General features: G+C 54.6%; 1 protein-coding gene across 3 annotated transcripts in view; it reads left to right on the top strand.

The window, feature by feature from the left end:
• Positions 1-18,575, top strand: part of DRD2 (dopamine receptor D2) — an 86,763-nt gene extending 68,188 nt beyond the window's left edge. For 2 of the 3 annotated variants that reach the window (XM_045038298.1, XM_003992361.6), the window contains exons 2-8: positions 5,515-5,830; positions 9,979-10,088; positions 11,079-11,215; positions 12,432-12,622; positions 13,536-13,622; positions 15,162-15,489; positions 17,281-18,575. In XM_045038298.1, the coding sequence (XP_044894233.1) occupies positions 5,515-5,830; positions 9,979-10,088; positions 11,079-11,215; positions 12,432-12,622; positions 13,536-13,622; positions 15,162-15,489; positions 17,281-17,474 (1,363 nt within the window). In that variant the 3' untranslated portion in view covers positions 17,475-18,575. The remainder of the gene's footprint in view (positions 1-5,514; positions 5,831-9,978; positions 10,089-11,078; positions 11,216-12,431; positions 12,623-13,535; positions 13,623-15,161; positions 15,490-17,280) is intronic. The other variant, XM_045038299.1, reaches the window with a different exon arrangement.
• Positions 18,576-21,865: the final 3,290 nt, after the last annotated feature.

Raw genomic sequence — 21,865 nt, 5'->3', positions numbered from 1 at the left:
AACATGGGGGTGCACAAGCCCCTTAAAAACAGCATACCTGTATCCCTTGGATAAATACCTAGTAGTGCAATTGCTGGGTCGTAGGGTAGTTCTATTTTTAGTTTTTTGAGGAACTTCCATACTGTTTTCCAGAGAGGCTGTACCAGTTTGCATTCCCACCAGCAGTGCCAGAGAGATCCTCTCTCTCTACATCCCCACCAACATCTGTTGTTGCCTGAGTTGTTAATGTTAGCCATTCTGACAGGTTTGAGGTGGTATCTCATTGTGGTTTTGATTTGTACTTCCCTGATGATGGGAGCATTTTTTCATGTGTCGGTTGGCCATCTGGATGTTGTCTTTGGAGAAGTGTCTATTCATGTCTTTTTGCCCATTTCTTCACTGGATTATTTGTTTTTTGGGTGTTGAGTTTGATAAATTCTTTATAGATTTTGGATACTAACCCTTTATCTGATATGTCATTTGCAAATATCTTCTCCCACTCTGTTGGCTGCCTTTTAGTTTTGCTGATTGTTTCCTTCACTGTGCAGAAGCTTTTTATTTTGATGATGTCCCAATAGTTCATTTTGCTTTTGTTTCCCTTGCCTCCAGAGATGTGTTGAATAAGAAGTTGCTGTGGCCAAGGTCAAAGAGCTTTTTCTTGCTTTCTCCTTGAGGATTTTGATGGCTTCCTGTCTCACATTTAGGTCTTTCATCCATTTTGAGTCTACTTTTGTGAATGGTGTAAGAAAGTGGTCCAGGTTCATTCTTCTGCACGTCGTGGTTGAGTTTTCCCAGCACCACTTGCTGAAGACACTGTCTTTATTCCATCGGATATTCTTTCCAGCTTTTGTCAAAGATTAGTTGGCCATATATTTGTGGGTCCATTATTGCGTTCTCTATCCTGTACCATTGATCTGAGTGTTTTTGTGCCAGTACCGTACTGTTTGATGATTACAGCTTTGTAATATGTCTTGAAGTCCAGGATTGTGATGCCTCCAGCTTAGTTTTCTTTTTCAAGACTGCTTTGGCTATTTGGGGTCTTTTCTGGTTCCATACAATTTTAGGATTGTTTGTTCTAGCTCTGTGAAGAATGTTGGTGTTATTCTGGTAGGGATTGCTCTTGGTTTGATTTTTAAAGCTCACATTCCTTGAGAGTTTACCTGTGCAGGCCACTCATGTATCATTGTACTTAATCCTCACAACAGTAATTGCTAATCCCCAGTTTGCAGATGGGAAAACTGAGGCTCAGGAAAGCCACGTAATCTGGCCGAGACCTTGGAGCAAATAAAGGTGGAGTTGGGATTTGAACCCAGGTGTTTTGGTCCTCAGCCCTATCTTCTACTAGTATCTCTCATGGTAGAGTGCGTCATCAAAAGGGCTAGATTTGCTGATGTCTGAATTTCTGCTCTGCTTGGTGTGGTGTGAGAGTGATTCAGACAGCCCCTGCTTGTGAGAGATGTCGGTCCCAGGCAGGAAGGGTGCTGAGGACACGGCAGGGATGGAACTGGCTCTGGGGGTTGGAAGAAAATCCTGCTCCAAGATATTAATAGGGTCTACAGGCATCTAGGCATTTTCCAGGCTTTCCCATTCTTTCTGTAATGCATTTGTTTCAGCAAAAAAACAAGATATAGAATAAATGCTTGATCAGAAAATTAAATGCATGAAGCCTTCCCAGCTGTAGGTGAAGGGACTCACTCCTGTCCTGCAGAGTAACCAGCACACAGAGGAATGAGTGCTCACCTCCGACCCTACCCTGAGTAGAAATGCTCACGTTTGCCATCTTACTTGTCCTCATGATTTTAAGTCCTGAATGAAAGTCTTCCCCCTCCAGGAAGCCCTCCAGGAGCACCCCAGCCAGGCCCATGTACATATCCTCTGTGATTTCTGAGCATCCACTGCAGCGCCTGATGGTAGAGTGGGCCCCAGCACCTGTGCACGACCAACTCACTCCCCCAGCTACTGGGCCTGCTGACAACGGACAGTTCCATCTGGGTCCGCCCTCTTAGCAGATGCTCACTTGAAGAGAGATGTCTCTCTCCAGGTCACACCTTCTCCCTGGGGCAGTCCACACCCTAGGACATTATGAGAGAGACAGCTCTGCAGGCTCCCTGAGGGCTCTCTGAGGTCACCTGAGACCTTTGATGTGACTGCCAGGCAGCCCAGCTTCTCCCCAGTCCAGCCCTGCCTCCTCCCTTCTCTGCAAGCCTCCATTCTGAGAACATTCCCCAGTAAATTCCCTGCACGCCAATGTCCTCCTCAGGGTCTTATTTCTGGGGATCCAACATGCAACACCCATGGTCCTCTTGGGTTGCCTCTCTCTTTTGTCACTTGTTAATGTGGTGGCCTCTCTTTATAGCTACATCTCAAGGGTGGAGGGCTTTTCTTCCCGGCTGGACTCACAGAGCCTTTGATTGAGTTCAGCAACCCAACGTACGACCTGCAGATCCCAGAGAACAAGAGAGTATGCTCTTTTATTTGTTTATTCCACGAAGATGAGGCATGACCAAGATGTGATGTAATGCTTAAGATGCTTACACTCCAGTGGAGGTGTTGGGGGGGAACAGATACACAGAGAGGGTGCGTTCCAGAATAGAACTCAGGAATGATGCTGTGGAACCCCCAAGGGAAAGCGGTCCAGCAGAGAGCAGGAAGCGGGAAGATTCTGAGCTAGCCTTTCTTTGGAGGCCGTGTCAGGTCTGGGCAAGCAGCGGGAGGGGAAGGGAAGTTTTCCAAAGACTTTTCTCATTTGTCGCGGGGGGATAATAGCTGCAGGCCTCGGAGGTTGTTTTGAGGACAAAACTATCAAACAAAACTATCAAATCCTCTACAAGCATATGAAGCCACTTCACAGGCAGGCGCAGGATTGTACAGAAACAGAAGTCTGGTTGGGTATAGAGAAGGGGTGGGGTGGGGTAGAAGGGAAGCCGTACAGTCTCCATCAGAGGCCACTGGCCCTACAGAGAGGGACCAGGGAAGTAAGAGGTGGGGCAGAGAGAACCTTCAGGAGCCCTGGGGGAAGTGAGTGGATCTCCACATCTCCAGGCCCCCGAAAGTGCTTGGCACGTTGCTTTATGCCTGACAAGCTCAACAGACTCCCAATCTTGTGTGAAAACAAGAGGCAGGAGCAGCTGCCGTTCCTGATGGATACGTGCATATAGCTGTCCCGGGGTGTGCTCCAAATGGGAAGAGGGGCCGATGCCTTTGCAGAGGGCAGCGTCAGTGTGACACAGGGCCTCGGTGCCTCTGAGTTGGAAGATTTTTGCACTGGTGTCATGTCATGTCACCCTACATGGAGTTAGGCATTTTGGCTTCCCCAGAGACTCCAGGCTGGTGTGGTGGTGCTGGGGCAGGGGTGGGTGGATGGTGGGGACATCATCCACACTCCTCTGCTGGGGGCCGGCAGAGCAAATGTGTCAGATAAGGTTGAGGGGGTAGAGGGGGGCAGACCCTTCTCCAAAGTCGCTTCTGACCTGTTGTGGCTGGCGTGCCCTCCTCCCTGATCTGGACATGGTGCCACCATCCCAAGTGGCATAAACTAGTAGACTTCAAATCCCTTTGGGCAGCCCAGCAACTGGATGTCGTGGCACCTTGGGCAGAGTGCTTTGAGGTACTGATAAGCCTGATTCCATCGTGTAAAATAGGAACACTTTTGTTAGCAGGAGAGTCAGCTATATTATATGTGCATTATGTTCTAATCACAACCAAAACACAGGCTGTCAAGCTCGTCAATGCCTGATGCGTCTCAAGTCTGCCTCTCAGGCTCTCTGCTTCCTGCTCTCAGTGAGCAGCTCCTCAGCCTCCCCAAGCCCAAGGCAGAAATGCCGTTCCCTCTACCCCTACTCTCTCTGCTTGCCCCGGCCCCTCTCCCATCCCACATCTCTCCATTGGATACCGATGCACAGGTCAGCCGCTGATTCTGAACACTTCTCTCCTCATCCCTGCCACCTTCATTCAGACAACCACCCTCCCTTCTCCAAATGACAGCCATAGCCTGGCCTCCTCCAAGGCCTCCCTATGCTGCTGCAGCCACTTTACTAAAACACCAGCCCCGTGGTCCTTCCTCTGCACCCAACCCCTCAGGGCCTCCCAGTCTTATGAGACAGAATCTGGCCCACGACTGGCCCCCCGGTTTCTTTTGCCCCCGCTTCACACCCTACATTTTTAGCCAAACAGAACTGTTTGTTGTCTGGCACCGTGTTGTGTTCTCTCTAGCTGCAGCGTCTCCCAAACTCTGTGGCCTGGCTGTTTCCTCCTTTGATCGCATCTCAGATGACACCTCCTTCAGGAAGTTCTCAGGCTCTCAGGGCAGGAATGCAGAAACTCCTCATCTCTTCCTCGGGTTCCTGCAGCCTCCCAGCTGGTGTGCCGCCACCTGCTTGGCCACACACTTCCATCCTCTGAACAGCGGTTGGAACCTTCTCGCCGGAAGGCGCCTCTGATCACGTGGTTCCCACTGCCCTTAGGCTCAAATGTAGCGTGACTTGGAAGGCCTTCTAGGATCTCCCTCTGGCACCCTCCCCAGTTCAGTTCACGGGCTTCAGCTGCCCCGAATGAATCTCTTCCAGCCCTCCACCGGGTGTCTGCTGTCTCGCTCTGTCATTTGCTTATGCTGTTTCTTGTGTCTAGACCCTTCCCTGGGCTCCCAGCTCTTCACCTAATGACTTAGGTTGTCTGTCAATAGTCACTTCCTCTGGAAAGTCTTATTTCAATGCTTGAACTAGCTTTTGTGGTCCTCCTGCATTCCATTTCCTAGTGCCCACTGCTTATAGATTTAAGTGCTTGATTCATGGGCTGTTGTTTCTTTTAGAATGTGAGCTGGGTAAGGGCACCCGGGTGGCTCAGTCGGTTAAGCTTCTGACTTCGGCTCAGGTCATGATCTCACGGTTCTTGAGTTCGAGCCCTGTGTTGGGCTTTGTACTGACAGCCCGGAGCCTGGAGCAAGGGCTTTAGGTTCTGTGTCTCCCTTTCTCTCTCTGCTGCTCCCCGACTCATGCTCTGACTCTCTCTCTCTCTCAAAAACAAACATTAAATTTTTTTTAATTTAGAATGTGAGCTGGAGAACCATGTATATTTCGTTCCAGCCCATATTTCTAGCACCACATAGAACAGTGCTCAACAAATATTTATAGAATCAAGAAGGAATGAATGTGTATTCCTGTTCCTGCCCCTAGAAGCTGGAACTCCTCACTAACTTGTCTCCAGGAGGTGGTGCATGAGATGTGCTTACTAAGTGTTTGTTGAATAAATAGATGAATGAATGATCAGCTCTTTTCAAGTTCATTTATTTTATTATACTTTCTTTAAAAAAATTATAATTGCTCATTTGTCTTGCCATCTGCAAGAACTTGCCAGCAGAAGAGTGGCAGCGGGCCCCAGCGTTTTAAGAAAATCGTTAAAATACAGAACTGAAAATCCCGAGGCTGGAGAATTCTACTAACTGCCAGTGGTTGGCTGTAGCTCCAGAGCTTTCCGTGGGAGGCAGCACGCTCTGGGAGGTCCTCCTGCTCACCCGCCGTGTCCATTTTTCCTGGCCAGAGCCTGGCCACCCAGTGGCCCCGTTGCCCCGATGGATCCACTGAACCTGTCCTGGTACGATGATGATCTGGAGAGCCAGAACTGGAGCCGGCCCTTCAACGGGTCCGAAGGAAGGACCGGAAAGCCTCACTACAACTACTATGCCACGCTTCTCACCTTGCTCATCTTCGTCATCGTCTTCGGCAACGTGCTGGTCTGCATGGCCGTGTCCCGCGAGAAGGCGCTGCAGACCACCACCAACTACCTGATCGTCAGCCTCGCCGTGGCCGACCTCCTGGTGGCCACGCTCGTCATGCCCTGGGTTGTCTACCTGGAGGTAGGTCTGCCCTCCCCTCCGCTGCAGGGGAGCCTGGAGTCCAGGCACTTCCCGACGAATTGCCTGGTGCCTTCTCAGCAGGCCTGGCCTCTCCTTCCACTCCGGGCTCAGTTTTTTCCCTTATGAAATGGGCTTAATGCCTCTTTCACAGTCCCAACTGCCAGTTGGAGAGTGCTTACTAAGGGTCGAGTCCTCTATCCCCGGCGTTTTCCCGTGTAGCCCTTAGGCCAGCCCTGCGAGGTCACCCCACGACTACCACCATCTCACAGGTGGTGAGCCAGGTGGTCAGAGAAATTCGGTGACTTATCCAGCATCATGCAGCTGGCAGGTCCCAGCTGGAACTTGGCTTGGCCCCAGGTTGGTTGGTTAGATCATGCTGCAAATGGGAGTGATGGAGGAAGATCCTCAAGGAAGGGAGATGTTCATGCATCCAGACCCGAAGCTTCCCATTCTTTCTTGTCACTTCGAAAGTGGGAGCTGCTACTCTGTGTGCTCCTTATGCCTCCCCTCTTCCCGGTTCGGTCTAGCACCAATGTCTGGGACCTCCAGGCAGGGTCCGCTGTGGGCTGGGCACAACCCCTTGGCTCGGGAAGGATCACATGGTCACCCAGGGCTCGGCCCAGGATGGGGCCCAGCTCTGCACTTCCGAATAGAGAGTGGGAGGCCCCTGCCGTGGTCCAGGCACCTCGCCAGGCATTTCGCAGACACAGACTCAGCAAACAGTCATGCTAATCCTGGGAGTTGATACTTTTCTTCTCAGTTTACAGAAGAGGAAACAGAAGCTTTGAGAAGCTGTCTGTCCTCAGATCGCACAGCAAGGGGAGTAACCGGGGAGCCACTTCCAACAGGCAGACGTGGGAGGGTCTAGGGTCTTGCGTCCTGGATCCTGCCCCTCTCTTGGCCTAGGGTTCTGGGGTGGAGTCTGGGAACTGACCAGCCAGTCAGGAAAGAGCCAACACTAAGGTCCCTGCGATCATTGGGCACTTACCTTCCCGTCCTGGGCAAGATAGGGGGGATACACCTGTGCTATAGAGGCAAGTCCCTGGCTGGGAGGGTAGGGCTTCCACTTTTAAAGGAAAACATGACATTTTGTAGGCTTGAGCCAAGGCGACACCCAGAAGAGGGAGCTGAGGTGGGGGAGAGGAGGCTGGCCCAGCGTGGCCCCTCTCCTGGTCTCCACACCCGGGGGCTCCCTGGGCTTTCTCATCATGCTCACAGGATCACACACCCCTGGTTTTCTGTAGCACAACCCCAACAGGCTGGGACGTCCAAAATGAATGTGAAGGAAAAACCCCAAAGGAAACAAGCAAAATAACACGAAATCTACAGGTGCCACAGGCCAGGGGTCCACTTCCTCCACGACTCACACGTCCGTGAGTCTGTTCAAGCACGTCTGGTCTGAGGGCCTCTCCCTGAGGAACCCTTCTCAATCCTAAGGCCTCTTCCCTTCCTGCTCCCTCTCAAAGGAGGGTCCCAGGCCTCAGACCATCAGGGGAGAATGAGGTGCGAGTGGCAGAGCAAAGAACCTCTCTGTGCCTCACTTTCTTTATCCATATAAAGGAGATAATCACAGTATCTATCTCGTGGCATTGCTTTAGAATCTAATGAGTTAGTTAATATATGCAAAGGGCTCAGATTGGTACCTCACACTGTAGTGAGCAAGATGTAGAAATCAGCTGTGACAGTGGCGCTGAAGACGAACGTGACGGTGGTAGCCATCCAGCACCTGTCCTCACAGCGAGGGCCCTCCCCGTGCCCAGGCAGCAAGGCGCCCTCTACCCACAGTGAAGCATGCTCTGCCCGCGGCTCCACGCAAGGCTTCTGGGCTTCCAGATCTGCAGCCTCTCCCCCGACACTCTAGGATAGAGCCACATCTGTACACAGGCTGTACTGGGGGTTTCTGAGAATCTGTAAGTCCTGTGAACAGATACTTTCAACATAACCAGTTCACCATTATTTTAAGGGGGAAGCGCAGTGGTTTGGGGGACAGAGTGGAGAATGGTATCATGGAGGGTAGTGCTCTAACTTTCTCATTATTTCCCTTTAAAACAAGAGCTGGACAGTGAGCTCGACTTACAGGTTATTGTCCCAGCCATTTTTTGTCCTGAGAGACTGTCCCGAGGGGAGTCTCAGCCTATCCCAACATCCTGTCAGAGTGTTCTTGCAGCCCATATACTCTTTCCTTTCTAAGAGATGCTCTTGTTGTCCAGAATTTTCCACCCTGTTCCCTTCCCAGCAATACTAGTGCCTCTCATAGCCTGCCATGTCAGCACGTGTCTAGCATGCTAGATTGGATTGGATGTGCTTTACTCTTTTTTTTTTTTTTAATGTTTATTTATTTTTGAGAGAGACAGAGACAGAATGCTAGTGGGTTAGGGGCAGAGGAAGAGGGAGACACAGAAGCAGAATCCAAAGCAGGCTCCAGGCTCTGAGCTGTCAGCACAGAGCTCCACACGGGGCTCGAACTCACGAGCTGTGAGATCATGACCTGAGCTGAAGTTGGACGCCCAACCGACTGAGCCACCCAGTCACCCCCGTCAATGTACATGGCTGCCAAAAATTTCTCTCGAGTCTTTGAGTCAGCTGCCCCCAGGCCTGTGGAGGAAAGCCCTCCCTTCTTCTGTGCTCCAGACAGACCTTTAGGGGTAGGGACTGAGAGCTCCCTAAAGGCAAGGACTATGCCAATACTGTTTACCACTGTACCCCAGAGTCTAGGACAGAGTCTGGCCCATAGTAAGTTGCTCGTAAGTGTCTGTAGGAAAGATGGAAGGCAGGGGAGAGGGAAGGAGGGAGAGGAAGAGGGCCCTGGTAGCTCAGACCTGGATCCCTAGGGACATAGAAACAGCTCTGAAGTACTTGTCTGGGGGTGGGGGGGCCTCAAGGTGGAGGGTGGACCAGGTGGGTCTGGGACCCTCCTGGCAGTGCCCTACAGGTAGACTCTATTTATACCCGGAGCTCCTCACCCCCCAGTCCAGACCTGACCTGCCATCTTGGGGAGTCCTGTGCTGTGATGTGGGCTCACGTGAGCCTAGAGAAGGCAGCTTCCTTCCTGTCTTCTGGGACCAGCTGCTGTTTCTTCACGTCCAACATCAGTGGCTACAGTTCCTGTCACCGAGCTTAGGTGCCAGCATTTGGTTTCACGCCTGAGAGCAGAAAAAAGAGGCAGCACTGGGAATGAGCATGTTCCAATTAGCCTGACGACTGACAGTGCTATGACAGAAGGATGGGAACTGCCCTGCCCCAGGCCCTGGGAGGGGGGCTTTCCTGCTCCTTTTTCTCCTATTGGTAGAGGCCTAGGATGTGTCTCAGGGTCAGGGTCAGGGTGTTGCACACTTCCAAATTTGCCTGGGCCAGCTCGCTGCGTGAGTGTGTGTGCCTGTGCGTTTAAATGGGTGGTATGGATGTGCATGGGCGTACGGGAAAGTGAGTGTGTGTGCGTGTGTGTCTGTGTGTGTAAGGGGGAGAGGGGTGCAGGAGCGGGCCTCCTCAGTTCCATCATACAAGGATCTATGGGTACAGCCGCCCCTCCCCACCCCCTCCTGGTGTTTCCAGAGCTTGAGCCCAGGTTTTCCGTCCTGAATTCTCCAGGTGCGACAAAGAGCAGAACTGTCTTCTTTGTCTCAGAGCCATGGTCCTCACCGTTGTCCTTAACGGACACTCGCCGGGCCCCGACTGGGCCACACACCATGCTGGTCCCGAAGGAGCTGCCTGGCTCCCCCAGAAACCTGGGATCAGGGCAGGATCAGAAGCTGAGTGGAATGGCCTTGGGCAAGTCACTGCCCATTTCTGAGGCTCAGTTTCTCCACTGGCAGAATGGGATGCAAGTAGATCACACGGATGTTTTACAGACGAAGGCTCAGAGTTGAGGCACGAGGTGTAAATTGGTCATCATTCTTCCTGTCCGGTTTTTGGCACAAAATGGCCCTATGTGTCTAGCAGGGGAGGGGAGCAGGGACAAGTGCCTCAGACAGCCAGGGGCACGGCTTCCCTTTGCTGCCCCACTTCTCTCCCGGGCCCCAACTGGAGACCCGCAAGAACCCCACAGCTGCCCTCTGGGCCTGTGGCCCAGTCTGCCCCAGGAGAGCCAAACTATGCGGTCTGAGCTCATCGTCCCTCTTCCGTCCCCCCTTATGGTGCTTTGTCCCCAGGTGGTGGGCGAGTGGAAATTCAGCAGGATTCACTGTGACATCTTTGTCACTCTGGACGTCATGATGTGCACAGCAAGCATCCTGAACCTATGTGCCATCAGCATCGACAGGTGAGCCCAGCCAAGGTGGGAGAGGGGACCCAAGCCATTGGCCTTTCGGGCTGAAGAGGCAGGCTGTGTGCCTGTGAGTCCGTGTGTGTGTGCACATGTGTACATGCACATGCATATAGGTGCACGTGGATCTGGCTGGGAGAGTCCAGACCACCTCATGAGAGGCCATGGTACAGATGGAGATGCTACCAAGGATACCCAGCAGAGACTGGTAAAGAGGAGAAAGTTCCCAATGTTGACGGCAGCCCTAGGTCTATCGCTTCCTACTTAAGTGACCTTGGGCAGAATGTGCACATTCTCAGAACCCTACCTCGTCTAGAAATCAAGGATGATGACCCCTGTCCAGGTGGGGCCACAGTGTCCGGTTGTGCATTTCCTGTCCAGCACAGGGCAGGCACACGGCCAAGGGGGTCCGGGTTGTGCTCACTTTGTTAAACTATACCCTTGGAGCCTTTCACTGATTTGCACACACAGGCCACGCGGGCTCCCCTGGCTGGGCTCCCCTGGCAGGATTCTTGGAAGATGAAATGAGCTACTATATGGGAAGTGCTGGATCAAGGAGACGAATGATTTCCACTGTTATTATTTTCTGCTGAATGGGGCTGAATTCTTTCTTCGAGGAGCCTGGCTACCAACCCGTCAACAAACGCTTCCACTTTCTGTGAGCACAGCATGGGTGCAGTTTCAAAGGTGCAAAGACCCAGACCATGGTCCCTCAAAAACCTTAAAATCCAAGTAGGGACACTGGAGTAATAGATATGGCCCAGGATTACATGGTCGCCAGTCAGTCACTGAAGTATCACCAACTACCCTTGCTGTCTGAGCTGGGGCAGGAGAAAGGAGTGATTTAGGGTAGACAGGCAGCCTTCAGGGAATTTCAGACAACTGGAACTCCCCAAGGTGTGGGGTGTCTCTGGTGTGTGCCTGCTGTGGAATGAGTTCCTGGGCCTGCACCCCAGACTCAGGGTCCCCTGCCCCGTGACCTTGCAGGTACACAGCCGTGGCCATGCCCATGCTCTACAACACCCGCTACAGCTCCAAACGCCGAGTCACTGTCATGATCGCGATCGTCTGGGTCCTGTCCTTTACCATCTCCTGCCCACTGCTCTTCGGACTCAACAACACAGGTGAGTCCTGTCTCTGTCTCCCTGGGGTTCCACTGCCCCTCTTCGCTGCACGGGACCCCGAGAGATCTGAGCCCCTGGAGCAGACTTAGGGGGATGACCTGTTTGCCAGCCTAGGCTGAGACCAGGCTGGGTCTCCCCAGCCAAGCCTGACTCTCAGTTGTACCTGGATGGGCCGGAGAGGAACAGTAGCTTGAGGCATAATGGGGTTGCGTGAGGAGTGGGGGTAATGATTCAGGAGGATGTCTGGCCATTTTCAACTTTGTTTTTTCAACCGAAACAGGCCAGACAGCCCCACCAACTGCATGTGTTTGCGTGTGTGTGTGCGCGTGCATATGCACACATGGGGGGGTGACTACGGGGTCCCATCCCCACCCCACGGTGATGCTGTTTGTGGTAATGAGGCTGCAGTCCAAGCTGGCCCAGCTCTGCACAGACCTGAGTCCTCTGGAGCAGGAGAGGTAGAAATAATAGAAGCTAGCCCACTGCACCTGTCCTGTGTGTCTGACGTAGAGGAAATAGGTGTTGGCCTGCCTGCCTGCCGGCGTGGGCAGAGAGCTTTCTCTCATCAGGCAGGCTCCAGTGAGGCAGGTGCACCTCTGGAGACCCTTACAGGGCAGGACACCAAGAAGCCTTGCAAAGTACCTCTTGTAGGAATTCCAAGACGTGGGGAATAGGCTTATTCCCTGAGCGTATGCTCAGATCAATCTGGAAAGGCCCTGAGATAGAAGTCAGACATCTTCTAGACCAGGAAGGGAACTTGGAAACACATCAGAACACAGGGTTGAGCAAATAGGACCAAGTCACCTTGTCCCTAAAATTGAAAGGTGGTAGACCGCCCCCATGTATACAGCAAGGGTTAAAATAAGGGTTTACTCTTTGACAATAATTTCCTTCTGTTATTTTTTCCAAGCACACTGGCCCCACTCATGTGTTCACGGGCAATAAAACTAATAATGAAATAAGGAGGGAATGTTAATGGGAAAACTCAGAAGTAGTCCATGAGAGCTTAGCTTTTTGCTCACAGTTGTGATGTGAAATCTCTGGTTTACAGTGCACGTTCATTTATATCTAGCATTTCCGGGTGGCCTTAGACACCTAGGCTTACTCTCTGTGACCTCGCTGCTGGAGTCTGGCGGAGGAGGGAAAGGTCTCTTGTGGTGCTGTGGCCCCGTGCGATGCTGACGTCCCCTCTGGGCTCTCCTTCCCCCCCCCCCAGACCAGAACGAGTGCATAATCGCCAACCCCGCGTTCGTGGTGTACTCCTCCATCGTCTCCTTCTACGTGCCCTTCATCGTCACCCTGCTGGTCTACATCAAGATCTACATCGTCCTCCGCAGGCGCCGCAAACGGGTCAACACGAAGCGCAGCAGCCGGGCTTTTAGGGCCAACCTGAAGGCCCCGCTCAAGGTCCCCAGATCCCCCACCCCCTCCAACGCCCACACCTCACCATTATCAAGGGAGCTTGCCCAGGCGCAGGTGGAGGCCCAGGGCAGTGCAGTGGGGCGGGGCTTAGGCTGGAGGGGGCTCCATGGACCTGGACCTGGGCAGGGCACAGTCTGAAGGCGTGGACCTCCGTGGGATGACCGAATCTCCAGGAGCCGGATGGAGGCAGGGCAGGTGGTGGACACCATCTGGGAGAAGTCTTTGCTTGGAGATCCTTGTCTGAATGCACCCTCTCCTCTCCTTCCTTTCCCATCACTTGTCCTTCCTTGCTGTGGCCCCTCTCTCTGCCTTTCCTCCCTCTGTGCTTCCCTCCCTCCCCTTTACCTTCCATGCTCCCTGTGCTCCCCTCTATGTGCACCTCCTCCTTCCTCCCCACTCTTTCCTCCTCCTCTCCTCCACCTTGCTTCCATTGCCTCCCCCTTATGTCTTGTGAATTCTCCCCTCTGCTCAGCCCTCCCTGTATGGGAAGACAGTATGTGGGCCTGGAAGGAACCAGGATCTTGGGGTTAGACACATCAGGTTCAAGGCCTGGCACTGCCACCTTTTTTGCTGAGTGACCTTGGGCAGGTTGCTTAACTTCTCTGAGCCTCGGTTTCCTCATCTGTTAAATGGGAATCATAATGCCAGCCTCTCAGCGTGGTCTTGAGGATTCAATGTGAGAGGGATATGAATATGTCTAGCATGTGCCAGACCCTTAACAGGTACCCCATTAAAGTCAGGGCCCGTTTGTCCCTCGTCCTGCCCACCTTTTCCCCTCACAGGACCAACTCCTCCTCTGCCCTTCTCTGAGCCCCGGTGCCCAGCCTGACCACCCCACATCGGGTGTCTGTCCCCAGCTGCCTGCCTGTCATGACCAGTGTACTGGCTCACTCCACAGGGCACCTGCACTCACCCCGAGGATATGAAACTCTGCACCGTTATCATCAAGTCCAATGGGAGTTTCCCAGTGAACAGGAGGAGAGTGGTAAGTGCTCAGGTCAGGGACCAGAGCCAGGTCCTTCCGCCCCTAGGGAAACCCAGCTGCCGTGATTCTCAGAAACCCCACCGGCAGCGCACATCCCAGGCTCCCCTACTTTGCCTCTGAGGCCAGACTCACCATGCACACCTCACAAGCAGGCATGCAGCAAGACGGCTCGATTCTGCAAGGCACAGATAGGCACCCCTAGCGCAAGAAAATGGTTGGGAGAGAGGACTTGGCCGTAATAACATAATTCAAATAAGAAGAGTGGCTGTTACCATTCACTGAACACCCACCGTGTTCCTACTGTCTCATCAAATCCTCACAGCGACCCTGAGAGGTAAGTCTTATTGAGCTTATTGATTTTAACTTTATGGAAGAGGAAACAGAGGCTCAGAGAGGGTAGGTAACTCACCCGAGGCGAAACAGTGAGATAGCGCATATTTGAGCCCAAACCCACATGACTCCGAAGTCCACGCCTCTGCTTCTCTTCCCTCTTGCATGTGCTTCCTTACCACAGGCAGGTTCTGGGGCTGGAGGCTGGGCGTGGAGGGGGTGAGTAGGGGAGCGAGCAGAGCAGCCTTGGGGCTGGTGGGGCAGTGCAGCCCGAAAGTAGAGCCTGGAGACGTGGAAGCACAGCAGACCCCAGGCTCTGCCCAGAGGAAGTAGCAGCAGGGTCCCAGCAGCAGGTGCCGCAGCCCCAGCTGGGCCAGGGAACCCACCCAGAGCCGCACACGAAGTTCAGGTCAGGTGTCCACAGGAAGCGGGGTCCCCGCTGTTCACTTGCACGGCAAGGGTAGGACTCCCTTTATGAGATGGGTGCCAAACGGGCATTCAGGATTGGGACAGGGGCAGCAGCTGAGTTATATCACCCCCGCCCCCCCCCCCCCCCCCGCCCCGCCACCGGGTGCAGAGCAAGGCTGCATTTGAGAAGTTCAAGCTGACACTCCACAGTCTGGGGAACCTGGGAGGCCGTGAGTGGATCCCCACCAAGGCCACCAGGTCAGCTTGGCAGGAATAGGGGAGCCCTGGGGTTAGCCCTTTGGCACAGGGATCAGTCTACAAGGAGAATGTGGTGGGGTGTCTCAGATCTGCCTGGCGGCCCCTCGATTCAGCCCAGCAGGAAGAACAGGGGTACCCTCTATGCAGTTAGAACATGAGCTCCTACAGGCAGGCACTGAATGCCAAACCAGTAATGTATTCCCAGCAGCCAGCTCGGTGCCTGGCACTCACTGGTACTCAGTAAGTGTTGCTCAGTCAATAAGAGAGAAATGCTGGGGGTAATAAGCCCTCACAGATGGTTGTGGGGTTATTGAGGCTGCATGAGTATTGCTCGGGGCCAAGTGCTGGGGATGACCCCGCAGGCAGGGACTGCCCTGGGGCCCAGACTGTCCCGACCTCCCTGTGTTCGGCAGAGTGACCCTGTGGTGTTTTCGGGAGTCTCTAAAGGAGGAGAGGGCAGGGCCGGGTGGGGCCAGGTGAGGCTGCGTGGCTAATGCCTGTGAACTGGCCTGGCTTTACCCAGAGTTCTCTGCCCCTGTGCAGGAGGCTGCCCGCCGAGCCCAGGAACTAGAGATGGAGATGCTGTCCAGCACCAGCCCCCCCGAGAGGACCCGGTACAGCCCCATACCGCCCAGCCACCACCAGCTGACCCTCCCCGACCCATCCCACCACGGCCTCCACAGCACGGCCGACAGCCCCGCCAAACCAGAGAAGAATGGGCATGCCAAAGACCACCCCAAGATTGCCAAGATCTTTGAGATCCAGTCCATGCCCAATGGCAAAACCCGGACCTCTCTCAAGACCATGAGCCGCAGGAAGCTCTCCCAACAGAAGGAGAAGAAAGCCACCCAGATGCTCGCCATTGTTCTCGGTGAGTCAGGCTGGCTGACGGCCGCAGCCTGTCTCTGTCCAGCCATCACCGAGGAAAGGACCCATCACCATCACCATGGGTCTGCCCACCAGGATGGGTCCTGTTACCTGCCATCCCCTTCCTAACCATGGCTGGCGGGCCAGGGGACCAGCACTTTCTCAGGTGCAGGCCACTCCCACTGATGTAACCCATTAGGTAGATTCTATAATTATGCTCCTTTTACTCATGGGGAAACTGAGGTCTGGAGTGGGTATATAACATGCCCAAGGAAGACCTATGATTTAAACTCAGGGAGTCTGACTTCAGAGTCAGTGAGCTTGGCCAGTCGACCATGGTGACCTCCAGAGCATCATGGTCCTGGGCCAGTCACCATCTCTCTCTGGAGTCCCCTCAGCAGGAGATTGCTTCTCGGGGCTGTTGTGGTGGTCAGATGGTACACAAAGGTGAAAGCATTTTGTAAAGTGGAAAGCAGTATACACAGGGATGTGTTATCAGTATGGTTTGGGTAATGTTGCTATTGTTGAGGAACTGGAAATTCAATTCACTTCAGCTCAACCAAGACCCTGTGGGACCAGAGCTGTGAACAAGGAAAGGGGGCTGGAGGGGGGAGCCATCTGAATGAGGGCATGGCTCTGTCAGCCAGGCAAGGCTTTCAAATAAAAGTTTCCTAGAAAACCCCAGATGGCGAGTTAAAACACAAGACTGGACGTGATGTGATGTGGCTGGTTGGGAACAGGAGGGGCCAATGTGACTGTGCCTTCCCTGCAGCACCCAGGCTATCACGGGGCACCCTTCCAGACCCACCATCCCCTCTGACCTCCGGCCAGTCCTGTGGCGTGAGCGGGACCAGAGTTACTACCCTGCTTTTATGAACGCACGCACAGGGTCACCGCAGGTTAAGGGACAGAGCCTTGATCATGCGGCTGGGGGTGACAGAGGAGGGTTGTAGCTGTGCCCTCTGCTCTGGTCCGTGGGGTCTCTCTTCAGTCCTGGGGACTCCCGGGGTGCTTGTGGGGCATTCTGGGCTCATGATGCCACCATGCCGAGAGTCCCGCCAGAGCACGAGGTCCTGAGTCAGATGGACAAAGCAGGCAGGAGGGCGGTTAGTCTAGGTCAGAGCGTCCCAAAGCAGCAATTAGGAAGAGGTACCCCCCAAGGGCTGGGGAAGGCATAGGGAGAGCCTGGCCACTGGTGGGACAGACCTCAACAGACTGGAACTCAGCGGGTCTTGACTTCATCCTTCATGAACGGGGTGGCCTTGTGTACATCACAGGGCCTGTGGGAGCCTCGGTTTCCCGTCCACCTCACAGGGATGCCAGGAGCCTAAGTGAGATGGGTGTCTAGCTCTCCCTTTTGTCCCTCGGGCCCAAACGGTGCATCCCCAACCTGCAGTGACCAAATGTTCCACTTCTGGTCGCTGAGGAAGATGTGTTTCTCAGAGATGACCAGAAAGTAGAGTACATATCTCCGTCTCTACTGACTTGTGTCAGAATGTTAACCTCGTGGATTTGTCTTCAAGCCCACTATCCTTCCCTGTGGGGTAGGTGTTATTATACCCATTTGACAGGTGAGGAAAATGAGGCCGAGGGAAGGAAAGTGGCCTTCACTGCAAACGGGTGTCAGAGACGGCTCTAGAATCTGAGGCTGAGACTCCTCCTGCCTCCCCTGACTTCCCTGCCTCGCCTGCCCCCTCCTCCTGCCTCCCCTGCAGGGCTCCTGGGCCGGGGTCTGTCTTCATGCAGGCCTTCCCAGCCCAGCCTCTCCCTGCCTGACTGCCGCCCTCTCCCCCAGGCGTGTTCATCATCTGCTGGCTGCCCTTCTTCATCACCCACATCCTGAATATACACTGTGATTGCAACATCCCGCCTGTCCTGTACAGCGCCTTCACGTGGCTGGGCTATGTCAACAGTGCCGTGAACCCCATCATCTACACGACCTTCAACATTGAGTTCCGCAAGGCCTTCATGAAGATCCTGCATTGCTGACCCGCTTCCCGCCTCCCTGCCCAGGCCAGCCGGGTCTCCGTTCCTGGGAGCCGTGGATGGGGGTGGTGCAGGGCGGACTCGGCCTTCTCTTTGTCCCCGGCAGGCTCTAGCTTGACTCCACGCCCCTCAGAGCTCACACACCCTCACTCCGCCAGGGTAGTGCTGGGGAGCCAGGCACGGTGCCAGCCCAAGGGCTGGACCCCTGGCTCAGGGGCGGCTCACAGAGCCCCTCCTCCCACCTCTAGGCCCTCTCCCCTTGGCACCAAAGACACAGCCGCCTTCTCTGACCTTTCTCTGGGCTTCTGGGGTCACCAGGAACAGGGGCAGGGCTCAGAGGCTGTGCTTTCTGTGGGGTTTGGCCTGGTCTTCGTAGGCCTGTGCTGGAGCGGGCAGTGTGGAGGGATGGATGGTTCCCACCCCACAAGGCCCATGCCTGGGAAGCCAGAGCTCTTGCCAAGGCCCCAGGAAACTCAGTCCTGGGAGACCCATGTAAATACCAGACCACAGGGTGAGCCCCAGAAAAGCCCAAGCCAAAAATCTTCATTCACTCCCTTTCCTGCCCGATGGGAGCCTCTGTTTCCACAGCAGTGGCTCCCACCCCACCCCACCCCACCCCACTGTGCCTCCAGCAACCCATGTGATTTCCACACCTGCTGAGGGCAGGAACCCTGGGCTTGAAAGGCCCCAGGAAGGTCTGCGGGGAGCGGAACGTCCCCCAAGCCCATGCTGCTGCCTCCTAACTGACTCGGTGCGTCCCTTCTCTAGCAACTGTTGGGCCAGCCTGTGAGAGGGCAGGGAAGGTGGGCCGCATCCGGGGTCCCGGGTGGATGTTGGTTCTCTGGGGGACTGCCTCCTGCCACACTTTGCCGCAAAACCACTCTCCTTTGCCTTTTGCCTCTCCTCTCTCCTGCCCCCTTCCCCTTCCACTTTCTCCGCCTTAGAGGAGCCCATGGTGAGGGGGCTGCTGAATACCACTTAGCCTGGGCTGGCCCTGCCCTGAGGGAGGAGGGAGGTTGCAGTTTGTGGGCAGGGCCCTGGGTCCCAGACTCTGTAACATCACTACACATGCTCCAAACTAATAAAACTTTGACAAGAGTCATATGCGAGGCCCCTCAGATGGAAGGGAACCGGTACCGAACTTTGTCCTCCGCAGCAGGTGTCTGTGCTGGGATCAGAGTTGGGGGAGCCTTCCGCAGCCCCTCCCACAAAGGGATGACCCTGGCCACAGCCACCAAGGTGGACGCCGGGGGGGCGGGTGGTGTGGGGGGGAAAGGAGGTGCTCCAGGAGGACTGGGGAGAGGATATGTGCGCCTGTGTTTTCCCCTTCCCCGTCCCTTGAGCCCAGGAGACCTGAATGCTCTCAGCCCTGCTACTGGCTGGCCCTGAGCCTCAACTGTCAACCAAGATGGGACGGGAGAAAGTTCCCAGTGGGAATCCCAGAGCACACCCAGGGCTCCCCTGATCCCTCCTGTAGGAAGGTCAGGCTGTCCCTACTTCCCACCTCCTCCTCTCCAGGTCCTGGCACCTCTGAAGGACCTCAGCTCTTATGACCCACCACGCAGAGAAGGCTCCATGGAAAAGGTGCCCTTTGAGCTGCCGGCTGTGTCCGTGTCTGTGTCAGCCCCTTGCCCTGACTTCTGGCTCACATCAGGACTCCCTTCCTCTGCAGCAGGTTGGGGAGGCAGGGAGGGCCTGTGTGACATGACCTAGGTGGTCCCCCTCCTCTTGGCCTCCAGATCAGTCACAGCTCCAAGCTCGCTGGGGCCACAAATTGGCATTGCCCTGAAAACAGAAATTTGGCTTTAAGAAATGAAATATAAATCAACCTGGCAAAGGAGGAATATTCTTACTACCTTGAGAATAACAGCGATGATGACAAACAAGGTGCCGGCTCCCACGGGCTCAGGCTCCGGGGAGCTGTCAGGGCATAATTTGCATGCTAAATACAATATTTTTAGCACCAAACTTTGGAGCACTTAACTTGCCCTGAACATTTAATTATGGACTTTGATCTTTTCCCTGAACCTGCTAAGCCCCAGGGGAGGCTCCTGTACCCGGGAGCACCCAGGTCCCAGAAGCTGGGCAAAATGGGCCCCTAGTCCAGCTCAGAGGGTGTCAGTAACCCAGTGACCACCTCCTGGGGAAGGTGTCGGACCTTCAGTGGGGTTAGAGACCCTAGAGACTTCTCTGCTGCCGATGCACACACAGGTATGCACACAGACACAGTGCACACTCAGCCTATGAAAGATCTTGCCCTGGATGGAAGCTTCAAATTTCATTGCATCATTAGAAACTATAAGGTCACACAGGTTTCTCAGCTGTGGGAATTGGAAGAGATGACAGAGGAGAGAGTAAAAGAGGGTGGAAGGAGGGAGACAGGGAAGGAAGGAAAGAAGGAAGGAAGGCAGGGAGGGATGGAGGGAGGAAGGAAGGAAAGTAAGGAAGGAGGGAGGGAGGGGAGCAGAAGGGAAGGAAGGAAGGAAGGAAGGAAGGAAGGAAGGAAGGAAGGAAGGAAGGAAGGGAGGGTTGAAGGGAGGAAGAGGGGACAGCAGGTAGCTAGAGAGGGAGGGGAGCCAGGCTCCCAGCAGTCTGGAAAGGGCGCTGATGGGAGGAGAGGGCAAGAGGGCAGGCAGGGGCGGGAGGCGGGGCAGAGGAAAGTTGCCCACAGTTGTCATGAAGCTTCAAGTCTTTCTTCCAGACAGCAGATTGACAGCTGGAGTGGGCAGGGGGAGGGCCGGCTCCGCCCCCTCCCCCCTCAACTCTTCGGGGACAGAGGAATGGGCGTGGGGACCCGAGAGAACTCTGAGGTGGAAGGGGGCGGCCCAGGCTCTGCTTCTCTCCCAGGAGGCCCTGACTACTGCTGCAGTGCTCTGATTTCTCTCCTCCGCCTTCCCTGGGCTTCTGTCTCTATGACTGTCTTTCTCCGAAGCATGACTTTCAACCAAGGGGTCATTTATCTGCCTTTACAGCAGGGGGAGTCTGACCGCCCCCCTACCCCCAAAACCCAGCACCGGGTCAGGCACAGCCGGACACTTTGCATGTATGTTCCCTCAGATGTCCCCGTGTGACTGCAAGTTTTCAAAGTTTCGGGCCCTCTCCCCTTCCTCTTCCCCTAGTGGGTTCCGGAGGAGTCCCAGGTGGCCCCTGGCTGGGGAGATGGAAACTGGGAAGGCCAGTAGTGCAAGAGAAACTGCATTTCATCCATCCATCCATCCACCCAGCCGGTGACTTCCTCCGTGGATCTTTCTCGAGCAACCATTGTGCTCCAGGCCCTGAGCAAGGTGCTAGGTGTGCAACAGGAAAAAGGTGGATGTGACCCCTGTTCTTGCAGAGTCTGTGGCCCACAATCACGCAACAGCTGTTAAAGCTGTGTGTCACCCATGACAGAGCCCTGGCTGGGTGTGGAGGCACAGGTCCCATAGATGACAATGATGTGGGGTGCAGCAGCCCTGGTGAGAGTAGGAGGGCTGAGGGCATAGAGCACTGCCTGAGTGGTGGGGCAAGAGGCCCTCGAAAGAAGTGACCGTCTGTCCTGCTTCCCTGGTGGCCTCAGAACACGGGCAGTCAGTCGTCTGCCATCAGGGACACTGACGACCAGCCCGCTTTGGGGGCAGTATGTCCACCTGCCCGGGATCCCTTCCCTGGCCTAGCCCTGTGCCCCACTGCCTCCCTGCCCTCCTGGGCCCCAGGACCCAGGCTATGTTTGTGGCCATTAGCCCCCATCCTATGCAGGGGCCGTGTGGGCTTTGCCCCACGTGCTCCTGTCTTCCTAACCCTGGGCCCCCATCCATGGGATCCCCTGTTAGGCCGCCTCTCTTAAGGAGACTCGTTGCCTTGATGACAGGCTGACCTTTGAATTCAGGGTTCCAAATTTATGTCTGACACTGCCCATTCTGCCTGTTTCCTGACCAGCCCTGAGCAAACCTGGAGGAAGCTAGTGTGGTGGGACGATTAAAAAAATTTTTTTTTAATGTTTATTTATTTCTGAAGGAGAGAGAGACAGAGTGTGAGTTGGGGGGGGGGGGTGGGCAGAGAGAGAGGGAGACACAGAATCGGAAGCAGGCTCCAGGCTCTGAGCTGTTAGCACAGAGCCCGATGCGGGGCTCGAACCCACGAACTGCAAGATCATGACCTGAGCCGAAGTCGGACGCTCAACCTACTAAGCCACCCAGGTGCCCCGAGATGATTTTTAAAAAGGTAGGAGAGAGGGAAAGAAAAAGCATCTGGGCCCCTGTCTTTTAGGAGGTTGCCCTCCGGTGCCTGTGAACAGCCTGGTAGCCTTTTGGGCTGCAGAGCTAATAAGTGGGGCGGGGGTGGGAGGTGTGTGTGTGTGCAGGGCAGGGGAGTAGTTTCTATTTATTTTATTTATTTCTTAAAATCTTTATTTTTTT

The sequence above is a fragment of the Felis catus genome, chromosome D1 (assembly GCF_018350175.1).
Source record: "Felis catus isolate Fca126 chromosome D1, F.catus_Fca126_mat1.0, whole genome shotgun sequence".
Lineage (NCBI taxonomy): Eukaryota > Metazoa > Chordata > Mammalia > Carnivora > Felidae > Felis > Felis catus.
Note: the sequence above shows the minus strand (reverse complement) of the source record. Positions and strands in the feature narration are given on the sequence as shown.